Genomic DNA, 17,249 nt, shown 5'->3' on the forward strand with positions numbered 1-17,249 from the left:
AACAAGTCCACAAAACTTGCAAGTTGTGTTAAGCCTGGCCTATCAGTTTTATTGGTTATGAACAGAGGCTTCTAGCAACAAAAGACCATAACTGCATAAGCAAAAAAAGGACCTTACCAAAATATTTACATGACAGCCATCATAAGTGGTTGTGAAGAGTAGAGTATTCTCTCTCTCATTTAGCTTATAGCCACATTCCCTGGCAATACCAAGTATGTGATGCTCTTTATCTTCATCTACCAAAAAAAAAAAAAAAAATTGGGTAAAAACCTTGAAGATTCAGTACACCCACCAGCTCACCCAAAACTTTGGGTGAAGACTCACCCAAAACTTTGACATCTGAAGCTGCAGGCAGTTCCACCATCATTCTATTAGACTCGCATATCACAACTGGAAAGTCATGAGGAGTATGGCTGCTTTGGTCACTTGCCAAACACCTCATGTGTCCAACCAATCTTGGGCCACTCAATGGCTTGTAGAGTACAGTCAGCAAGTAATAGCCCCCCTAAAAAGATGTGAAATATGGAAATACAGACAGTTGTTCCGTTATCCTAGGCTGAAGGATATTTCACAACGTGTAGCAATTTCAGGAGGAAGCATTTGGCCTCCATTTGTTTTAAATGTTCATTTTTATGCACTCGAAGACACAATGGTCAATACCCACTATACAAATGTAGATAATTTAGAGGCCTACATAGGAAGCAGCCAGTCAAATGCTTGTAAGCCTCCTATAACCCACCTGCAACTTAACATCACAGCTCCTATAATGGGCCGTGAAAGACATGCTTCCATTCCAATGCTTTTCCAACATGTACTGGCAATGTTTTGACACATTTATCACTGCAACCTCATTACCAAGATAGTCTAGAAAAAAACCAAAAGCTTCATGATTACTGCAAGCTGATCAAGGATGACTCCACACTGAAGACACATACCAATTATTTTAACATCCTCTGGGGAACCCTTTGGAAGCAACACAAACATTCCAGATTTGCCACAGGTCACTGCCTGGCTGGGAATATTCTCCGTTTCTTCAACTGGACATTTCATCTCCACAGATGCCTCGCCCTGTGTGTCACTTCCATACACCACAGTCAAAATGTAATGCCTGTACTAAAATACCACATGCAGAGACACCATTCGATTAGTACAGTAGAGGATATCCATGAACACCACTACTAAGACAATGTAGCCAGCACAATTTAGTTGGTTTTTGACCTCTACAGTGAATCCGGTATTGGCCTACAAAGTGCATTAATCTGCCCAAGGACATGTCCGGTGTAAGCATCTCACCTTTATTTGCACATCACAGGCCTTGTAGGAAGTAGTGAAAATCAGGCGCCGGTTTCCTTCCATTAAAATGTAGTGGCAGTGCTTGGCAGCATGGATGGGGACAGTCTTTCCATGATGGTCTGAAAACAAGCAATAGTGCCAACTTAACCCTCTTCCATTACCCCTCAGACATTTTAGCTTTCCAACTTACTTCTGAGTCGGATTTGTTCCAGTGGAACCTTTGGCAAGTACAGAGTCATACTGGACCTTCTGCAGAGGACCCTAGGTTTTCCGGTTGTTGCTGGGCATTCCATGTTTACAGAACCTTGCTTACCAGAAGCCGACATATAGAACACCGGCAAGACATAGTTGTAATTCTGATGGACAAGGTAGAGAAGTCAGCTAAAACAAAGAAGGATCTTCATGGTGTGCACTTCTAAAGGCAGTTTCTAACCCTTCTTACCACAGTTTTAACATCACAGGACAAGTAAGATGCAGTCAGGAGGTTCATGCCACGATCTCTGACCAGATGGTACCTGCAGTATTTGGGAGCAACTTTGACTGCAATCAACTGATTCAGTCGAGCTTAAAAAAAAAAAAAATCTTAGAATGGGCATTGAAGGAACCAAAAGACACTAAACAGTCATGCTCTTTTGACTGCAGAGGATGTTCTGTATAGTCTAAGTGACTTACATTTTATGAAAACTTTCTCCAGGGGTCCATGTGGTAGCTCTATCGTCATGTTTGAAGCCCTGCAGTGAATTCTTGGCTTCATGGATTGTTCACATCGGACATTGACAGATTTGTTCATTCCAGACATTATGAACTGAACAGTCAATACATGTTGCTTGCCCTCGTAAAAAAAAAAAAAAACAATTTCCACACGGGTGCTACATTGGACTACTTCAATGAAGCACATACAGTCAAGCGGACATTAACCTAATATTGTCTTTTTAAAATGGCATTTTGACTGCTGGCCTTCAAAAGGCCTTACCACCAACTTATAAAAAGCACACTTCACTTACTCTTCAGAGTCCTTTTTGCAGGTTCAAGGCGGTCTTGAATTGTTACTATACAACAGTGGACTGCTAGCGTATTTTGTACAAGCTTTACAAGTATGCATCTTAAATCATTCTGAAGTCTTAATGGAGATCTACTATAGAGATCCACTGCAGAGCATAAAACCCACCTTGGGGATTGTAAGAAACTTTGGACCCTTGTAATGCCTTTCCATTACTGGTATGGCAGTAAAGGACTGGGACAAAGCAATTTCAGTAGATCGTTCAGGCCAAATCTTTCAAAGCCATACCAGTAGTGGAAAGGCATTACAAGGGTCCAAAGTTTTACATAATCCCAGGAGGTTTTATACTCATTTAGAAGTAGATCTCCATTACAAACTGTGCCAGTTATCAGTACTAGCAACACTGGCTCTCTACAAGCAAGGGTGCATCAGACCAAAGAACAAGCCGCAAGAAGAATGTGCTGGTTCTATGCCATCTTACCTGGAAAAAGGCAGGCCAAGAATCTATACTAATAAAAGGCAAAGCCCTCACTGACTGACTGACTAATTCTCCAACTTCCCGTGTAGGTGGAAGGCTGAAATTTGGCAGGCTCATTCCTTACAACTTACTTACAAAAGTTAGGCAGGTTTCATTTCAAAATTCAAAGCGTAACGGTCATAACTGGAACCTCTTTTTTGTCCATATACTGTAATGGACAGGGGGTGGAGTCACGTATCGCGTCATCACGCCTCCTACGTAATCACATGAAACGCCTTGGGGCCGATCTGGAAGAAGGTAGCGCAGTGCCTTGATTTAAACCATTCCATGTCTTGGTGGGTTTAATACTGTGTAAGCATACATATTAACACATGTGCAATTAAACGTGTGCATTTACTGGGTGATTTCTCAGGCTTAAAAGCTCGCCTTTTATTAAAAAAGTAAATGCAAACTGTTTTCATTCTGAAGGGCACAAACCACATTGGATTTTGTAATGATAGTTGATTAGTAAGGTCTATTAAGGGATACTTACAGAATGATTAGTAATGCCTGTGAATGCTAGGATCATTGGGACACGCAAACCCCTCCACCACGATAAGGTGGCGGTTAAAGGAGGGGTGATCCTAGGAGCTCTGTTGTCCGGGGCTTTATGCCCCTGGTAGGGCCACCTAAGGCAAACTGGTCCTAGGTGAGGGATGAGACAAAGAGCGGTTAAACAAACCTCCTATGAAGAAAAACAATTTTGGACGGCGTTTTCCCTTGCCCGGACGCAGGTCACCGGGGCCCCACTCTGGAGCCAGGCCTGGAGATGGGGCTCGATGGCGAGCGCCTGGCGGCCGGGCCTGCACCCATGGGGCTCGGCCGGGCACAGCCCGAAGAGGCAACGTGGGTCCCCCTTCCCATGGGCTCACCACCTATGGGAGGGGCCAAGGAGGTCGGGTGCAGTGCGAGTTGGGTGGTGGCCGAAGGCGGGGACCTTGGCAGTCCGATCCTCGGCTACAGAAGCTGGCTCTTGGGACGTGGAATGTCACCTCTCTGAAGGGGAAGGAGCCTGAGCTAGTGCGCGAAGTTGAGAGGTTCCGGCTAGATATAGTCGGACTCGCCTCGACGCACAGCTTGGACTCTGGAACCAATCTCCTTGAGAGGGGCTGGACTCTGTACCACTCTGAAGTTGCCCCCGGTGAGAGGCGCCGAGCAGGTGTGGGTATACTTATTGCCCCCCAACTTGGAGCCTGTACATTGGGGTTTACCCCGGTGGACGAGAGGGTAGCCTCCCTTCGCCTTCGGGTGGGGGGACGGGTCCTAACTGTTTGTGCGTATGCACCGAACAGCAGTTCGGAGTACCCACCCTTTTTGGAGTCCCTGGATGGGGTGCTAGAGGGCATACCTTCTGGGGACTCCCTCGTTCTGCTGGGAGACTTCAATGCTCACGTGGGCAATGTCAGTGACACCTGGAAGGGCGTGATTGGGAGGAATGGCCCCCCCGATCTGAACCCGAGCGGTGTTTTGTTATTGGACTTCTGTGCTCATCACGGATTGTCCATAACGAACACCATGTTCAAGCATAGGGGTGTTCATATGTGCACTTGGCACCAGGACACCCTAGGCCTCAGTTCGATGATCAACTTTGTGGTCGTGTCGTCGGACTTGCGGCCACATGTCTTGGACACTCGGGTGAAGAGAGGGGCGGAGCCGTCAACTGATCACCACCTGGTGGTGAGTTGGCTTCGATGGTGGGGGAGGATGCCGGTCAGGCGTGGTAGGCCCAAACGTGTTGTGAGGGTCTGCTGGGAACGTCTGGCAGAGTCCCCTGTCAGAAGCAGCTTCAACTCCCACCTCCGGCAGAACTTCGACCACATCCCGAAGGAGGTGGGGGACATTGAGTCCGAATGGGCCATGTTCCGTGCCTCTATTGTTGAGGCAGCTGACCGGAGCTGTGGCCGTAAGGTGGTCGGTGCCTGTCGTGGTGGCAATCCCCGAACCCGTTGGTGGACACCGGCGGTGAAGGATGCCGTCAAGCTTTAGAAGGAGTCCTACAGGACCCTTTTGTCCTGTGGGACCCTGGAGGCAGCTGATAGGTACCGGCAGGCCAAGCGGAATGCGGCTTTGGTGGTTGCCGAGGCAAAAACTCGGGCGTGGGAGGAGTTTGGGGAGGCCATGGAGAACGACTTTCGGACGGCTTCGAGGAGATTCTGGTCCACCGTCCGGCGTCTCAGGAGGGGGAAGCAGTGCAGTGTCAACACTGTATATGGTGGGGATGGTGCGCTGCTGACCTCGACTCGGGACGTTGTGGGTCGGTGGGGGGAGTACTTCGAAGACATCCTCAATCCCATTAACATGCCTTCCAATGAGGAAGCAGAGCCTGGGGACTCAGAGGTGGGCTCCCCCATCTCTGGGACTGAGGTGGTCAAAAAACTCCTTCGTGGCAGGGCCCCGGGGGTGGATGAGATACGCCCGGAGTTCCTCAAGGCTCTGGATGTTGTAGGACTGTCTTGGCTGACACGCCTCTGCAACATCGCATGGACATCAGGGACAGTGCCTCTGGATTGGCAGACCGGGGTGGTGGTCCCCCTCTTTAAGAAAGGGGATGGGAGGGTGTGTTCCAACTACAGAGGGATCACACTCCTCAGCCTCCCTGGAAAAGTCTATTCAGGGGTCCTGGAGAGGAGGGTCCGTCGGATAGTCGAGCCTCGGATTCAGGAGGAACAGTGTGGTTTTCGTCCTGGTCGCAGAACAGTGGACCAGCTCTATACCCTTAGCAGGGTCCTGGAGGGTGCATGGGAGTTTGCCCAACCAGTCTACATGTGTTTTGTGGACTTGGAAAAGGCGTTCGACCGTGTCCCTCGGGGAATCCTGTGGGGGGTACTCCGAGTATGGGGTACCGGCCCCCCTGATAAAGGCTGTTCGGTCCCTGTACGATCGTTGCCAGAGCCTGGTCCGCATTGCCGGCAGTAAGTCGAACCCGTTTCCAGTGAGAGTTGGACTCCGCCAGGGCTGCCCTTTGTCACCGATTCTGTTCATAACTTTTATGGACAGAATTTCTAGGCGCAGCCAGGGCATTGAGGAGGTCCGGTTTGGTGGGCTCAGGATTGGGTCACTGCTTTTTGCAGATGATGTTGTCCTGTTTGCTTCATCAGGCCGTGATCTTCAGCTCTCTCTGGATCGGTTCGCAGCCGAGTGTGAAGCGGCTGGGATGAGAATCAGCACCTCCAAATCCGAGACCATGGTCCTCAGCCGGAAAAGGGTGGAGTGCCCTCTCAGGGTTGGTAGAGAGATCCTGCCCCAAGTGGAGGAGTTCAAGTATCTCGGGGTCTTGTTCACGAGTGATGGAAGAATGGAACGCGAGATCGACAGGCGGATCGGTGCGGCATCCGCAGTAATGGGGGCTCTGCATCGGTCTGTTGTGGTGAAAAAGGAGCGGAGCCGCAAGGCGAAGCTCTCAATTTACCAGTCGATCTATGTTCCTACCCTCACCTTGTGAATTTCCCATCGGGATTAATAAAGTATCTATCTATCTATCTATCTATGGTCATGAGCTATGGGTAGTGACCGAAAGAACGAGATCGCGAATACAAGCGGCTGAAATGAGTTTCCTCCGCAGGGTGTCTGGGCTTTCCCTTCAAGATAGGGTGAGAAGCTCAGTTATCCGGGAGGGGCTCAGAGTAGAGCCACTGCTCCTCCGCATCGAGAGGAGTCAAATGAGGTGGCTCGGGCATCTGATCAGGATGCCTCCTGGACGCCTCCCTGGTGAGTTGTTCCGGGGCACGTCCAACCGGTAGGAGGCCCCAGGGAAGACCCAGGACACGCTGGAGGGACTATGTCTCTCGAATGGCCTGGCAACGCCTTGGGATTCTCCTGGATGAGCTAGAAGAAGTGGCCGGGGAGAGGGAAGTCTGGGCATCTCTGCTCAAGCTGCTGCCCCCGCGACCCGACCTCGAATAAGTGGGAGACAATGGATGGATGGATGGATGAATGCTGATGCAAGTAGGAGAATGGGCGTGAACTAAAGAACGAGTAGTAACATGTACAGTAAATGTCTCTAAAGTCTGTCTATTTAAAAGTTATTATATCTTTCAATCCTGTGTATTGATTAAACTATGAACCTAACAAGATCACTACATGGTGTCAGAAGTGGCGGATTGGAAGAGGAATGTGAAGAAGAGGTTCAGCTTTTGAACGAGTCTCGTGTCTGTGAGTACCCCGAAAACGTGGTCAGAAAGCGCTAAGACGTTCTAGCAAAAGAGGAAAAAAAAAATATGGAAGGATTACAGCCCCCACCAAATCTCCAGTTAAAGGGAAATGTAGCTGAAAAATTGGAAAAGATTTAAACAGATTCAAGTTGTATCTTGCTGCGATTGAAGCAGATAGGAAGTGTGAAAAAATGAAAGCGTCTATGCTTCTACATGTAATTGGCGAAGAGGCGCTAGAGTTGTATAACAATTTTCAGTTTGAAGAAGATGGAGACAATATGAAATTGAACAAAATAGTTGAAAAATTCGAAGTGTATTGCAACCCAAAGCGCAATGTGACGTTTGAGCGGCACAAGTTTTTTACATGTTTCCAGAAAAGCGGCGAAACGATAGACCAGTATGTGACGGAATTGCGTAATAGGAGCTGTTCTAAGAAGAAACCGTCGAGACATCAAAGGACCAATAACCTCTAATCAGAACCCTAACACCAGCGAAACAGATATTAATGAGAAAACAGGTATAAATCAGGAAAGAACATCTCAACTGCAAACACAATTAACCAGAAGATCAAAACGTCAAGTAAAACCACCAGAACGACTCATTGAGACATGTTGAGGATTAAAGGAACATTTTCAATTAAATGCTGAATTCCTTTAACAGTTGTGCTTTTTATACATAGTTTGAATGCTGGATGTATGCCTGAAATGTTCTGGATAGTTCAGTTGTTTGAAGTGATAAAAAGTTTATCAAAGTAGCATTTGAAATGTATAACATTACTAAGCTTATAAGTATTGCCTTACTTCTCTTTAAGAAAGGAAGATGTAATGATACTTGATTTAAACGATTCCACGTCTTGGTGAATTTGCGTAGCTTATTGTCAATATCTTTACACCTGTTTTTAAGACTTATTGACTGAAATGGGCTTTCACGAAAAAAGTTAGGGCTTTGCTACAGGATACACCCTCCACAAGTTAAGGAAGTAAAAATAAAAGTGTATATTTCTGTTTTATTTAAACCTTTTAAGTTCGTATGCATAGCCCCATTTGGCTGTTTTAGTTTTTTTTTTTTTTTTTCCCTTTCTTCAGTAATATTTAATCTCCTTAAAGAAAAAACATATGCATTTTACTTTTTTTGTATCTCTTTAGTAATATTTTAGTGTAAAAGGATAACCAGTATTTAAACCTTTTATGTTACTTTATAAAGTTATTTTACACAATGTTGAAAAATTAATAAGAATGCTATATATTTTGGCAGCTGCTGCTTTAATATTCAATGAAATGAAAAAAGCTCTCCAAGAGAAAACCTCAATGAAGAAGAAACAGTTTGCACTATCTAAAAAGGAGAAACCCTCATTTATAAAGGTTTGCTGCAGATGACTTAACTGAAAATAAATGAATAGTTCCTGTGTGTATAATACATTTATCTATTTGACTTATGCCTTTATTCCAGCAACTTGCAACATCTAAGGTACAATTTGTTACATTACTTTTGTTTTTTGCAGCACAGGCAGGTGAAGTGACTTCCTCAGGGTCACACAGTGGTGTCAATACCAGGATTTGAACTGACAAGCTCCGGGTTTGCTGAAATATTACTGAAGAAAGAAAAAAAAACGAAAACGGGCAAATGGGGCTGTGCATACAAATGTCCATCCATCCATTATCCAACCTGCTATATCCTAAATACAGGAGCCAGTCCCTGCCAACACAGGGCACAAGGCAGGAAACAAACCCCGGGCAAGGTGCCAGCCCACCGCAGGGCGCACACACACACCCACACACCAGGGACAATTTACAATCGCCAATGCACCTAACCTGCATGTCTTTGGACTGTGGGAGGAAACCGGAGTACCCGGAGGAAACCCAGACAGACACGGGGAGATCATTCAAACTCCATGCAGGGAAGCGAACCCAGGTCTCCTAACTGGCACCTTTCACTGCGCCACCATGCCGCCCGCATACAAACTTAAAAGGTTTAAATAAAACAGAAATATATACCTTTATTTTTAGTTGCTTAACTTGTGGAGGGTGTATCCTGTAGCAAAGCCCTAACTTTTTTCGTGAAAGCCCGTTTCAGTCAATAAGTCTTAAAAACAGGTGTAAAGCTAAACTTGCAGCACCGCTATTCCATTACACTTGCCTAACGCCTCTCCTAAGGGGACATACTGTGGGATCTGGGCATCAGTCAAAGCACCAATCACAGGCCCGATTAGAAAGCGGGAAGCTGTGATTTGTCATCTCCCTCCCATGTAACAATCACAGGCCGTGTTACAACGCACTATGTATATATGTGTGTTTATGTATGTGTGTGTGTACTGTATATATATTTATATTTATATATTTATATAGATAGATAGATGTGTATATGTAGATATGTATATATGTAGATATGTATATATGTTTACATAACCTCTAACACACTACTTCTCCGCTGCGAAGTGCAGGTATTTTGCTAGTTTAAGAATAAAAGCACAAAAGGGGTAAAAGAGGCAAGTGGATTAGTGTGAAGCAATGGACTTGTGTAGCCCCCTGACTTTTTGCCAGATAGAGGCAGGACAGATTAAGTGATCCTAATCCTCTCCCGTTGTTGAAAGTAGACTGAATTCACCATTGGGCACATTAAAACAGACACATGGCACAGAACAGGGTATTCACACTTAAGGCACATGTGGCACAAATTTCAGATTCTAACCTGGACACCTGACTGAATTTAAAACTGGAGTACACTTACAATAATAAGTCACATCTTAAACTCCTAGACATTCTGAAAATTTTGATTGTACAATGTATAGTAACTATACAAAAGTTCAAAATATAGGGATGAACAGCAACAAGAATATGGGAGGGAGTGGATGTGAAGGGTATATTTTACGTAGTGTCTGGTACTGTTAAAATGAAGTGGTTAATCTGCTGGTTTAGAACCCAATGCTGCAGTACAGACTGCCTATAAAGGTAATAAACAAAAAATGGTACACAACTCAAATGACTGAAGTCATTGAGGATTTTCCTGGCTTGCCATAGACACTCCCTAACTGGTCCGGTAGGTTAGGATCACCACCCCTCCCAATGACTCGCTGGGCAGAATGCATTCCTTTACAAAAGGTTTTGCGATTGAGGGAACTACAGTTCCCATGCCAAGCAGCGACACCCGGCAAGGATGGTCATGGGAGAGGGTGCCCATTTAAGATGGTCACCTAGAACACCTACCACCAATATCAGCACCAGTAACAAATTATACAAGTCTAAATGGGTTATTTGGGCCAGATATAATTAAAGATTGTAGAATACTTGATTCTAGGACAAGCCAATCACTTGAAGTTCCAGGTTATACAAACATTTAACACAGTTAGTACTGAAATTTCACAAGTCATACAATAGCACCATACTATTAAATGCCATAGATGGACTGGTTTTGACCACTTAATAGTAAAGTCACATTATTTGTTGCATGTCCCATGGGTGGAGGTCTGCAAGGTCTACCAAAGCCTGCATTACCTACTTTACTCTTCCTGCATGTAGTCCTTAAGTTTAGAAGTATTACACATATGTACCCCCTAAACTGTGTATAATATTTTATATATATATATATATATATATATATATATATGGGAAACCCCTCACTATTTCTGCAACTTCCAATATATGTAGGAAGCCCAATATTTCCTATGCTCATCCTTTACACTGTACGTACAAGTGTTAAGTTCATTACGGTGCACAGTGCAAAATGAATCCTTCGAAAGTAACGACTTTTTGGCAGTTCTCACCATTATGCCATAAGGAACTTTTCAAACTAACCTCTCCTTTTGGCGGTTTCATTCCTTATTTCCGTTAAAAGAGGATTTATTTCACGGCAGACACACACAAGGGCTGGCTCTGGTCCCCCTTTTTCTGCACGGCTGCTATCCGCGCACCTACAACATGGTTGGCTCCCTGCCTATATACATTGACATCCTGCGCTCACGTGCCTCCTCACTCCCTTACTTTCCTCAGCTGTTCGTCGTGCTCACTGCTCTCCTCTTTACTCCACCGCTTCAAGGGTGGAAGGACTGCTCATTCTTTCAGGCTACCTCTAAACCTCACCCATACCAATTCCCCTATGTGTAACATATCCAACCAGAGCACCATGGCACAAGTGCTGCACGATTGCAAGCCCATTATATAGGATGAATGGACTATGGCACACAGACTAGGTGTTGAGGTTTTAGACCCTACAGGATAAAACGCGACAAAAATGATGGGAGGCTTGACAGTCTTGCTGGCTGGAGACTTCCAGCTGACCTTACCAGTTATCCCAAGAGGAACACATGCCGACAAGTTAAAGCAAGTCTGAAGTCTTCATACCTAAGGCAAGAACGTTGGTCTTCGGCCATAATAAACATGAGGGTTTACTTGAACTGCAACAAAAAAAAAGCTAGAGAGAGTTCGCTGCTCTCCAACAAAATAGATGGCAATTTAATTGAACAGAACTGTAAAATCAATGTTCCTAACAATCGCGGTATCCTGATGAATACCTTACAAAACCTTATTGAAAAAGGTTTATCCCAACCTACGAAATCTGCATGAAAATGACATCTCACAGTTGAGGGGTAGAGCTATTCTAAACACCTAAAAATGACTTCATATAAACACTTCACCAACTAACTTCCGAAACAAAAACATACAAGTCTTTCAACTCTGTTGTAGAACTAGGACACTGCACTATCTGGTAGAGTTTCTTCAAACTTAATCCTCAAGGCATGCCTCCGCATACTCTACTTTTGAAGGTCGGCGCACCAATTATGTTACTACGAAACTTACAACCACCAAAACTTTGTAATGGCACCAGGCTTCAGATCAGATCTCCGCACAAGAATCACATTGAGGCAACTCTCTTCACTGGAACGGACTCAGCTTCGCTATGACAATAAGTCACAGGGCCAGACTAAAAAAAGGTTGATGGTGAGGTTGTTTCTCACATGGCCAACATTACATTGCATGCTCAAGAGTAAGCTCAGCAGACAGCTTGGTCATTTTACGGCCCAAGGGCAGAACTACAAACATCGTTTACAAAGGGATCCTTCCATCCTTAAAATGTGCATTTCTTATACACAAGATTTATCAAAACTTTACAATCATCAGATTCACTCTCAATACTAAAATAAGCCTACAACAATTACATTGACAATCATGTTACATTTTTAAAATGTTTCCCTGTCTTTTTCATAACGTCTAACACTACTTCTCTGCTGCGAAGCGTGGGTGTTTTGCTAGTCTTAATACAAAAGAAATTAAGCAATCATAAAAGCTATACTTTAAATGATTATTTAAATTCAGTTATTTGAAGCGAAGCCATTTCAGCAGGGAGATATGTTGAATTTGTTTCCTAAATATTCTAACTAGTCAGTCTCAAATCTTGGAAGTTGGGTGAACAAAAATACTGGGAATTCAACCCATGTAGTAATCGTACCTATCTACCTCTAAAACCCAGGTATTGTTGTAGGTTGGTTTTTAGATAAGGGGTTTGCAAAGAGTTCCTGGAGGGCTGTAATGACTGCAGATTGTTACAACCCAATCTTCAAGCTACTAATCACTTGGAGGGTTGTGGTGGCTACAGTTTTGTTCCATCCAGATTACTTTAGAAAAACTCATTTAAAATCACTTGGTGTGTTCATTCTGCCATATTAGGTCATGTGTGGTTTGTCCCTTTCCATGCTTCTACAAGGCCCACTTTAAACATTTGAATGATAGCTTTTACAGAAGCTCAAAAAGCGGAAAATATCCTCTAGAAGAATATAGCCACCCACCTCTTACACATCCAGAATGAATTTACGGTCTTGGGCATAAATTAAAAGTTGAGTTTTGGGGTAAGGCGAGGAGGAAAAATATTTTTAACTGATACTCATGTGCAACTTAATGTTTGAAAGAAAACATTCTTGGAGTATTACCTGTAATTTTACATTGCAGCTTTCAAAAGAAGCCATTAACGTGACTGAAGCCATATCATGAATGAGCCTGAAGTCACAGTCTTCTGCAACATCCTCAATATTTACTGCATTTCCAAATACATCTGTAAAAACAAGTTATGTTGGGTCTCCCATTCAATCATTGAGAGCTTCAAAATTTGATGGGACTCAAAGCTGTAGTCGAATTAAAATTGCTTCTCACCTTTTAGTTGAATAGCCTGCAAGTTCCATTTTGGGAGGTGAATGATAATCCCATTCTTTGCACACAACAAATTTGGGAAATCCAGATAGTGGTAAGGATGCTGGACATGGGTTTCAACAGGGCAAGACATCACGACGTGTCCAGTTGCCCCAGCTGATTTATAGCTTACTGTTAGAACATAATCATCCTTCTGCAAAAACAATAAAGCCAAACTCATTTTAGACCAGGTTAAAAAAAACATCTTAATACAAGACCTAGCACAAATATGGGTTCAGCCTTCAAAGTAAAGTGAAACTTACCATTTCCATCACATGGCAGGCTTTAAAAGAAGCCGAGAAGACAATTCTGCCCAAAGAATCCCTCCATATAAGGTATTTGCACTTGTGGGCAATCTTGTAAGCAGTTATCCATTTATTAAAGCGATCTGCACAAGAGAAAACGTAATTAAGCCCATTGGACTTCTAGCTTGCCATACTAAAAGAGCACAGAACAGCAGATCCCATTCCTCATTACATTTCTTGTGGGTGCAAATTTACAGGATATCATCATAATGAAGTGGTATAATTACACTTTAAATTCTCTACTAGAGTTTCAAGAGGCAGGCAAACTGGATGGTTAAAGTTTTGCACGGGAGACTAAAATGGACACCAGGAGGTAACAAAGGAAAGCTCATTACCTTTCACTTTTAGCAGGTCTAGAGGACCTTCAGGAAGGACGATGGTCATTTTGTCCCTTTGGCAAAATGTAAGTAATGATGGTGTGGGTTCAGCTGGACAAGAAAGAACCACAGGCTTGTTTTTCCATACAAGGTTGAGGACAAAGCAGTCACCCTACAAACAAATGGAACTTAGACTTTACTGGACCAATTGTAAAGAACCACTACTTGGAGAGAATAGCGGGGAGGTAGTCACTTACCAGTTTCTTTACATAACAGCCATTATATGGAGTCGTAAAATGAAAAGACCCATGCTTTCCTTTTACATCATACTTACACTTAGGCAGAAGATTAGAAATATCCAAAAGTGTAGAGGAGTTAACTAGTAAAAATAAAATCACACACCATACACATAAGAAACCCTTTTAATAAGTCATTCCACAAGCTTACAGACGTCAAAGCTCACCCTTTACCTTGTACAAAGAGCTCTTTTAGATGTCCTTTAAATACAACAGTCATGTTAGTCATATTGCAACTAACAGACTGTAGGGGGTGGTGGGGGGCTCCATCTTTACCACAAGAGGATTCATTTTTTGGAGGCAAATGAAAGGCAGGACTTTGATCACCCCATACTTTAACAGACTTTGACAAACTGAACACACCATAGAAATTAAATGGTGAACTTTCTCCATCTAGAAGATCTGCTCTCCAGTTTACATCATATAAAACATTGGAAATATCTGTTAAGACATCATTCCAAAGGTGCCCATCTGAAATTCTGGTTCTCGCATTCTCATTTCCCAACTCAGGGGAGGCCTGGTGAGCAGCCATATTGATAAATTCAGGCACAGTCTTCAAGGGACTAGAGTCACTGGCATCATCTTCTTGAAATGACAGCTCTTTATAGTACTTAGGTGCCACTGCTGGAATTGACAAATCAGAACTGCTATAACCTCGATGAGTTTTATAGAGATGGTTTTCAGAAAACACACCACCTTCAAAAGATGTGCTCCCATCAACTCCAAGGTTTGAATTTCCTTCAAAAGCCAAGTTTCTCTCATCTTTAGAATTAGCCTCTTCAGGATAGAGAAAACTATTTCCTAATCCAAATACAAAAGCACTGCAAAACAACCAAACTAAAACAAGGGCAGGACAGGACCCCCGCCAATATGTTCCCATTGTCTACTAACTAGACAGACAAAACCCTGACAAAGCCCTAAAGGCACTACTTTGTAACTTCCCTCATGAGAATCTTCAATGGTGCAGCAAGATGACTAACGACCAATAAGCAGGATGACCGAATTAATTAGACATTTAGTAGTTCTTCTACCCAAATGATCAGGTGATACTGTTTCCCTAATGACTCTTCTTCCATTTTGCAGGCATCTGGATTATTCTAAGATGACAAAAGAAATTTGAGGTGTTTCAAACTAATAAGTAATTTAGTACTTAAATATGTGCATTGTCTAGAAGTTTATAAGGCAAAATAAAGAAGTATCACCAGACCAGGAATATCTCTATAAGAACTAAAAGTTTAAATTAACTTTAATGGAAAGGAATTAACAGTAATTGTTTTCTGAAATGAGCCTTGTTTTTAAAAAGGAAGATTGGTTTAATTGGTCCTGGTTTTTTTTTGTTTTTTTAATTTAAAGTCATTGTGTTTAAGTGGCAGGAGGGCGAGTTATTTTCTGCTCTAAATTATTGCTAACAGCAAAACCTGCGCTCCATTCCTCTAGTGAACTCCTAAGAGAAAAAAGAAATCTTTTAAGTGTCACCATCTGAATGTTACAATTCCTGGTAAATTAAATTAAATCTAAGCTTCTGGTATTATGTGATTTTTCATAAAACTCCAGATCAGTAATAAATATGATAAGGGAAGCTGACCCATCAAATTAATCCCTTTACCCAGCTGACCCTCGAATTTTTAAACTACTAACGTCATTTTCTTTAATGGTGAGAAGCAGATTCATGTTGTGCTAATCTGATTTTAGAATAGAGCTGTTTAATTAATTTTTGCAAAAAAAAAATATATTCTTGACAACAGTATAACAGTATAATCAATGAGAAGCATATATTTACATTAACTTATTTGGCTGATACCTTTATCCTAGGTTACTTACAATATTTAAGATTCAAGTGGTCAAATTTAAGTCCAAAGACATAACCACTATGTCACACTACCTTATAATGGTATAAGAAAATTATTCAGTAGTTTAATATTAGGCAATAATTATTAAGTTTTATTTTGTTGACACATTTATCCAAGGTGATTTAACAAAAGTTAAGAGGAAAATAAAGAAATATAAGCAATTTTATCTATTAGAGCATAGGCTTATAAAGTTATAAACTTGTTCATACTCACATGGTGTCAGTAGTGGGATTTAAACCCACATTATGGTTTGTGCTCCAATGCCTAAACTACTGCACCACATATGAAAATGCTATGGCATATTAATGGTCACCTTTTTAATATTTCAACTTAAGTGTAAATAGTGTTCTTACTATTCTGTAAAAATCCAAATTTCCCTCTGTGGACAAATAAAGTTCTATCTATCTATCTATCTATCTATCTATCTATCTATCTATCTATCTATCTATCTATCTATCTATCTATCTATCTATCTATTGTGAAACTAGAGGGGGCTGTCACTAATCTAACCCAACAGACAGACATCCAGGACACCAGGTAAAAGTACAAAAAGGTACTTTTAATTCCTTTCTTTTATAAATATAGTGCCTTCGAAGCACCACAGCCACCATATACAGGCAAGTAAATAATCACATTAATCAACCAATAATCATATACAATTCTCTCCTCCATACCTCCCAGCAAGCTCTGTCTTCTACCTCCCAACTCGGGGACGCTTGTGGGGTTTACAGCAGTCCTTTATATAATCCTTGACCCGGAAATGCTTCTGTGACTTGCCAATGTTTCTGGGTGAGATGGAGAACTTGCATTTTCTTCAGCTGCCTTCTCCCATCCTTCCGTCCTTTAGCACGTCCTGGCCGGGTTGAGCTGCTAGCTGTCCAACACTACCTATCTATCTATTTATTACATACACAAAGCTTAAAATCTTCAAACCTAATAAGCTCAGTTCAGGTTTTGAGCAGGATGCTACCAGATGAAGTTTTACCTACAGAATGCCTGTTTGTCATAATGCAGAAAAAAAAGTCTCATGCTGCTTATGTCACATAATCCAAATGTCTTTTATACAGTTGCTAGCTCAAAACTTACAAAACAAATGCCTTTTTGCTAAAATGTTGTTAAATAGTCACTTCCTGAGTCATCATCAGCTACAGTATGTAAACTGTAAACTAAAGACTCATTAGAGTGGCTTTTTGAATCGAAGACAGCACTCTTGACTAATGAATGGCAAAGAGAGGTGGGTCTTCAAGTCAAAACTGCTCTTCACACTGCTGACCCACACCTGTTCTGCAACATTCACCTTAAACTAAATCATCAAATTTGCTGACAACACATCTGTGGTGGATC

At 42.6% G+C, this 17,249-nt stretch overlaps 1 protein-coding gene across 1 annotated transcript; it reads right to left on the bottom strand.

Moving 5' to 3' along the window:
• Positions 1–853: 853 nt before the first annotated feature.
• On the bottom strand, positions 854–15,011 carry LOC127527428 (uncharacterized). Its single transcript, XM_051926149.1, has 11 exons — positions 14,230–15,011; positions 14,017–14,138; positions 13,778–13,931; positions 13,401–13,525; positions 13,102–13,291; positions 12,882–13,003; positions 1,966–2,125; positions 1,736–1,857; positions 1,484–1,649; positions 1,294–1,412; positions 854–1,113 (listed from the first exon to the last, which is right to left on the bottom strand). The coding sequence occupies exons 1-11, from the start codon at positions 14,933–14,935 to the stop codon at positions 865–867; spliced, it is 2,235 nt and encodes a 744-aa protein (XP_051782109.1). The 5' UTR covers positions 14,936–15,011; the 3' UTR covers positions 854–864.
• Between the last annotated feature and the right edge of the window lie 2,238 nt (positions 15,012–17,249).

The sequence above is a fragment of the Erpetoichthys calabaricus genome, chromosome 4, assembly GCF_900747795.2.
Source record: "Erpetoichthys calabaricus chromosome 4, fErpCal1.3, whole genome shotgun sequence".
In the NCBI taxonomy this organism is placed as follows: domain Eukaryota; kingdom Metazoa; phylum Chordata; class Cladistia; order Polypteriformes; family Polypteridae; genus Erpetoichthys; species Erpetoichthys calabaricus.

What these genes read in the sequence shown, in the direction of transcription:
- LOC127527428 (XM_051926149.1), bottom strand. Translation starts at nt 14,935, where the DNA reads ATGGGAACATATTGGCGGGGGTCCTGTCCTGCCCTTGTTTTAGTTTGG. An exon ending in GCTGCAATGTAAAATTACAG is followed by an intron (nt 2,126 to 12,881) that starts GTAATACTCCAA and finishes TTTTTTTACGAG; the next exon opens with GGCAAGCAACATGTATTGAC. An exon ending in CCTGTGATGTTAAAACTGTG is followed by an intron (nt 1,650 to 1,735) that starts GTAAGAAGGGTT and finishes CTTGTCCATCAG; the next exon opens with AATTACAACTATGTCTTGCC.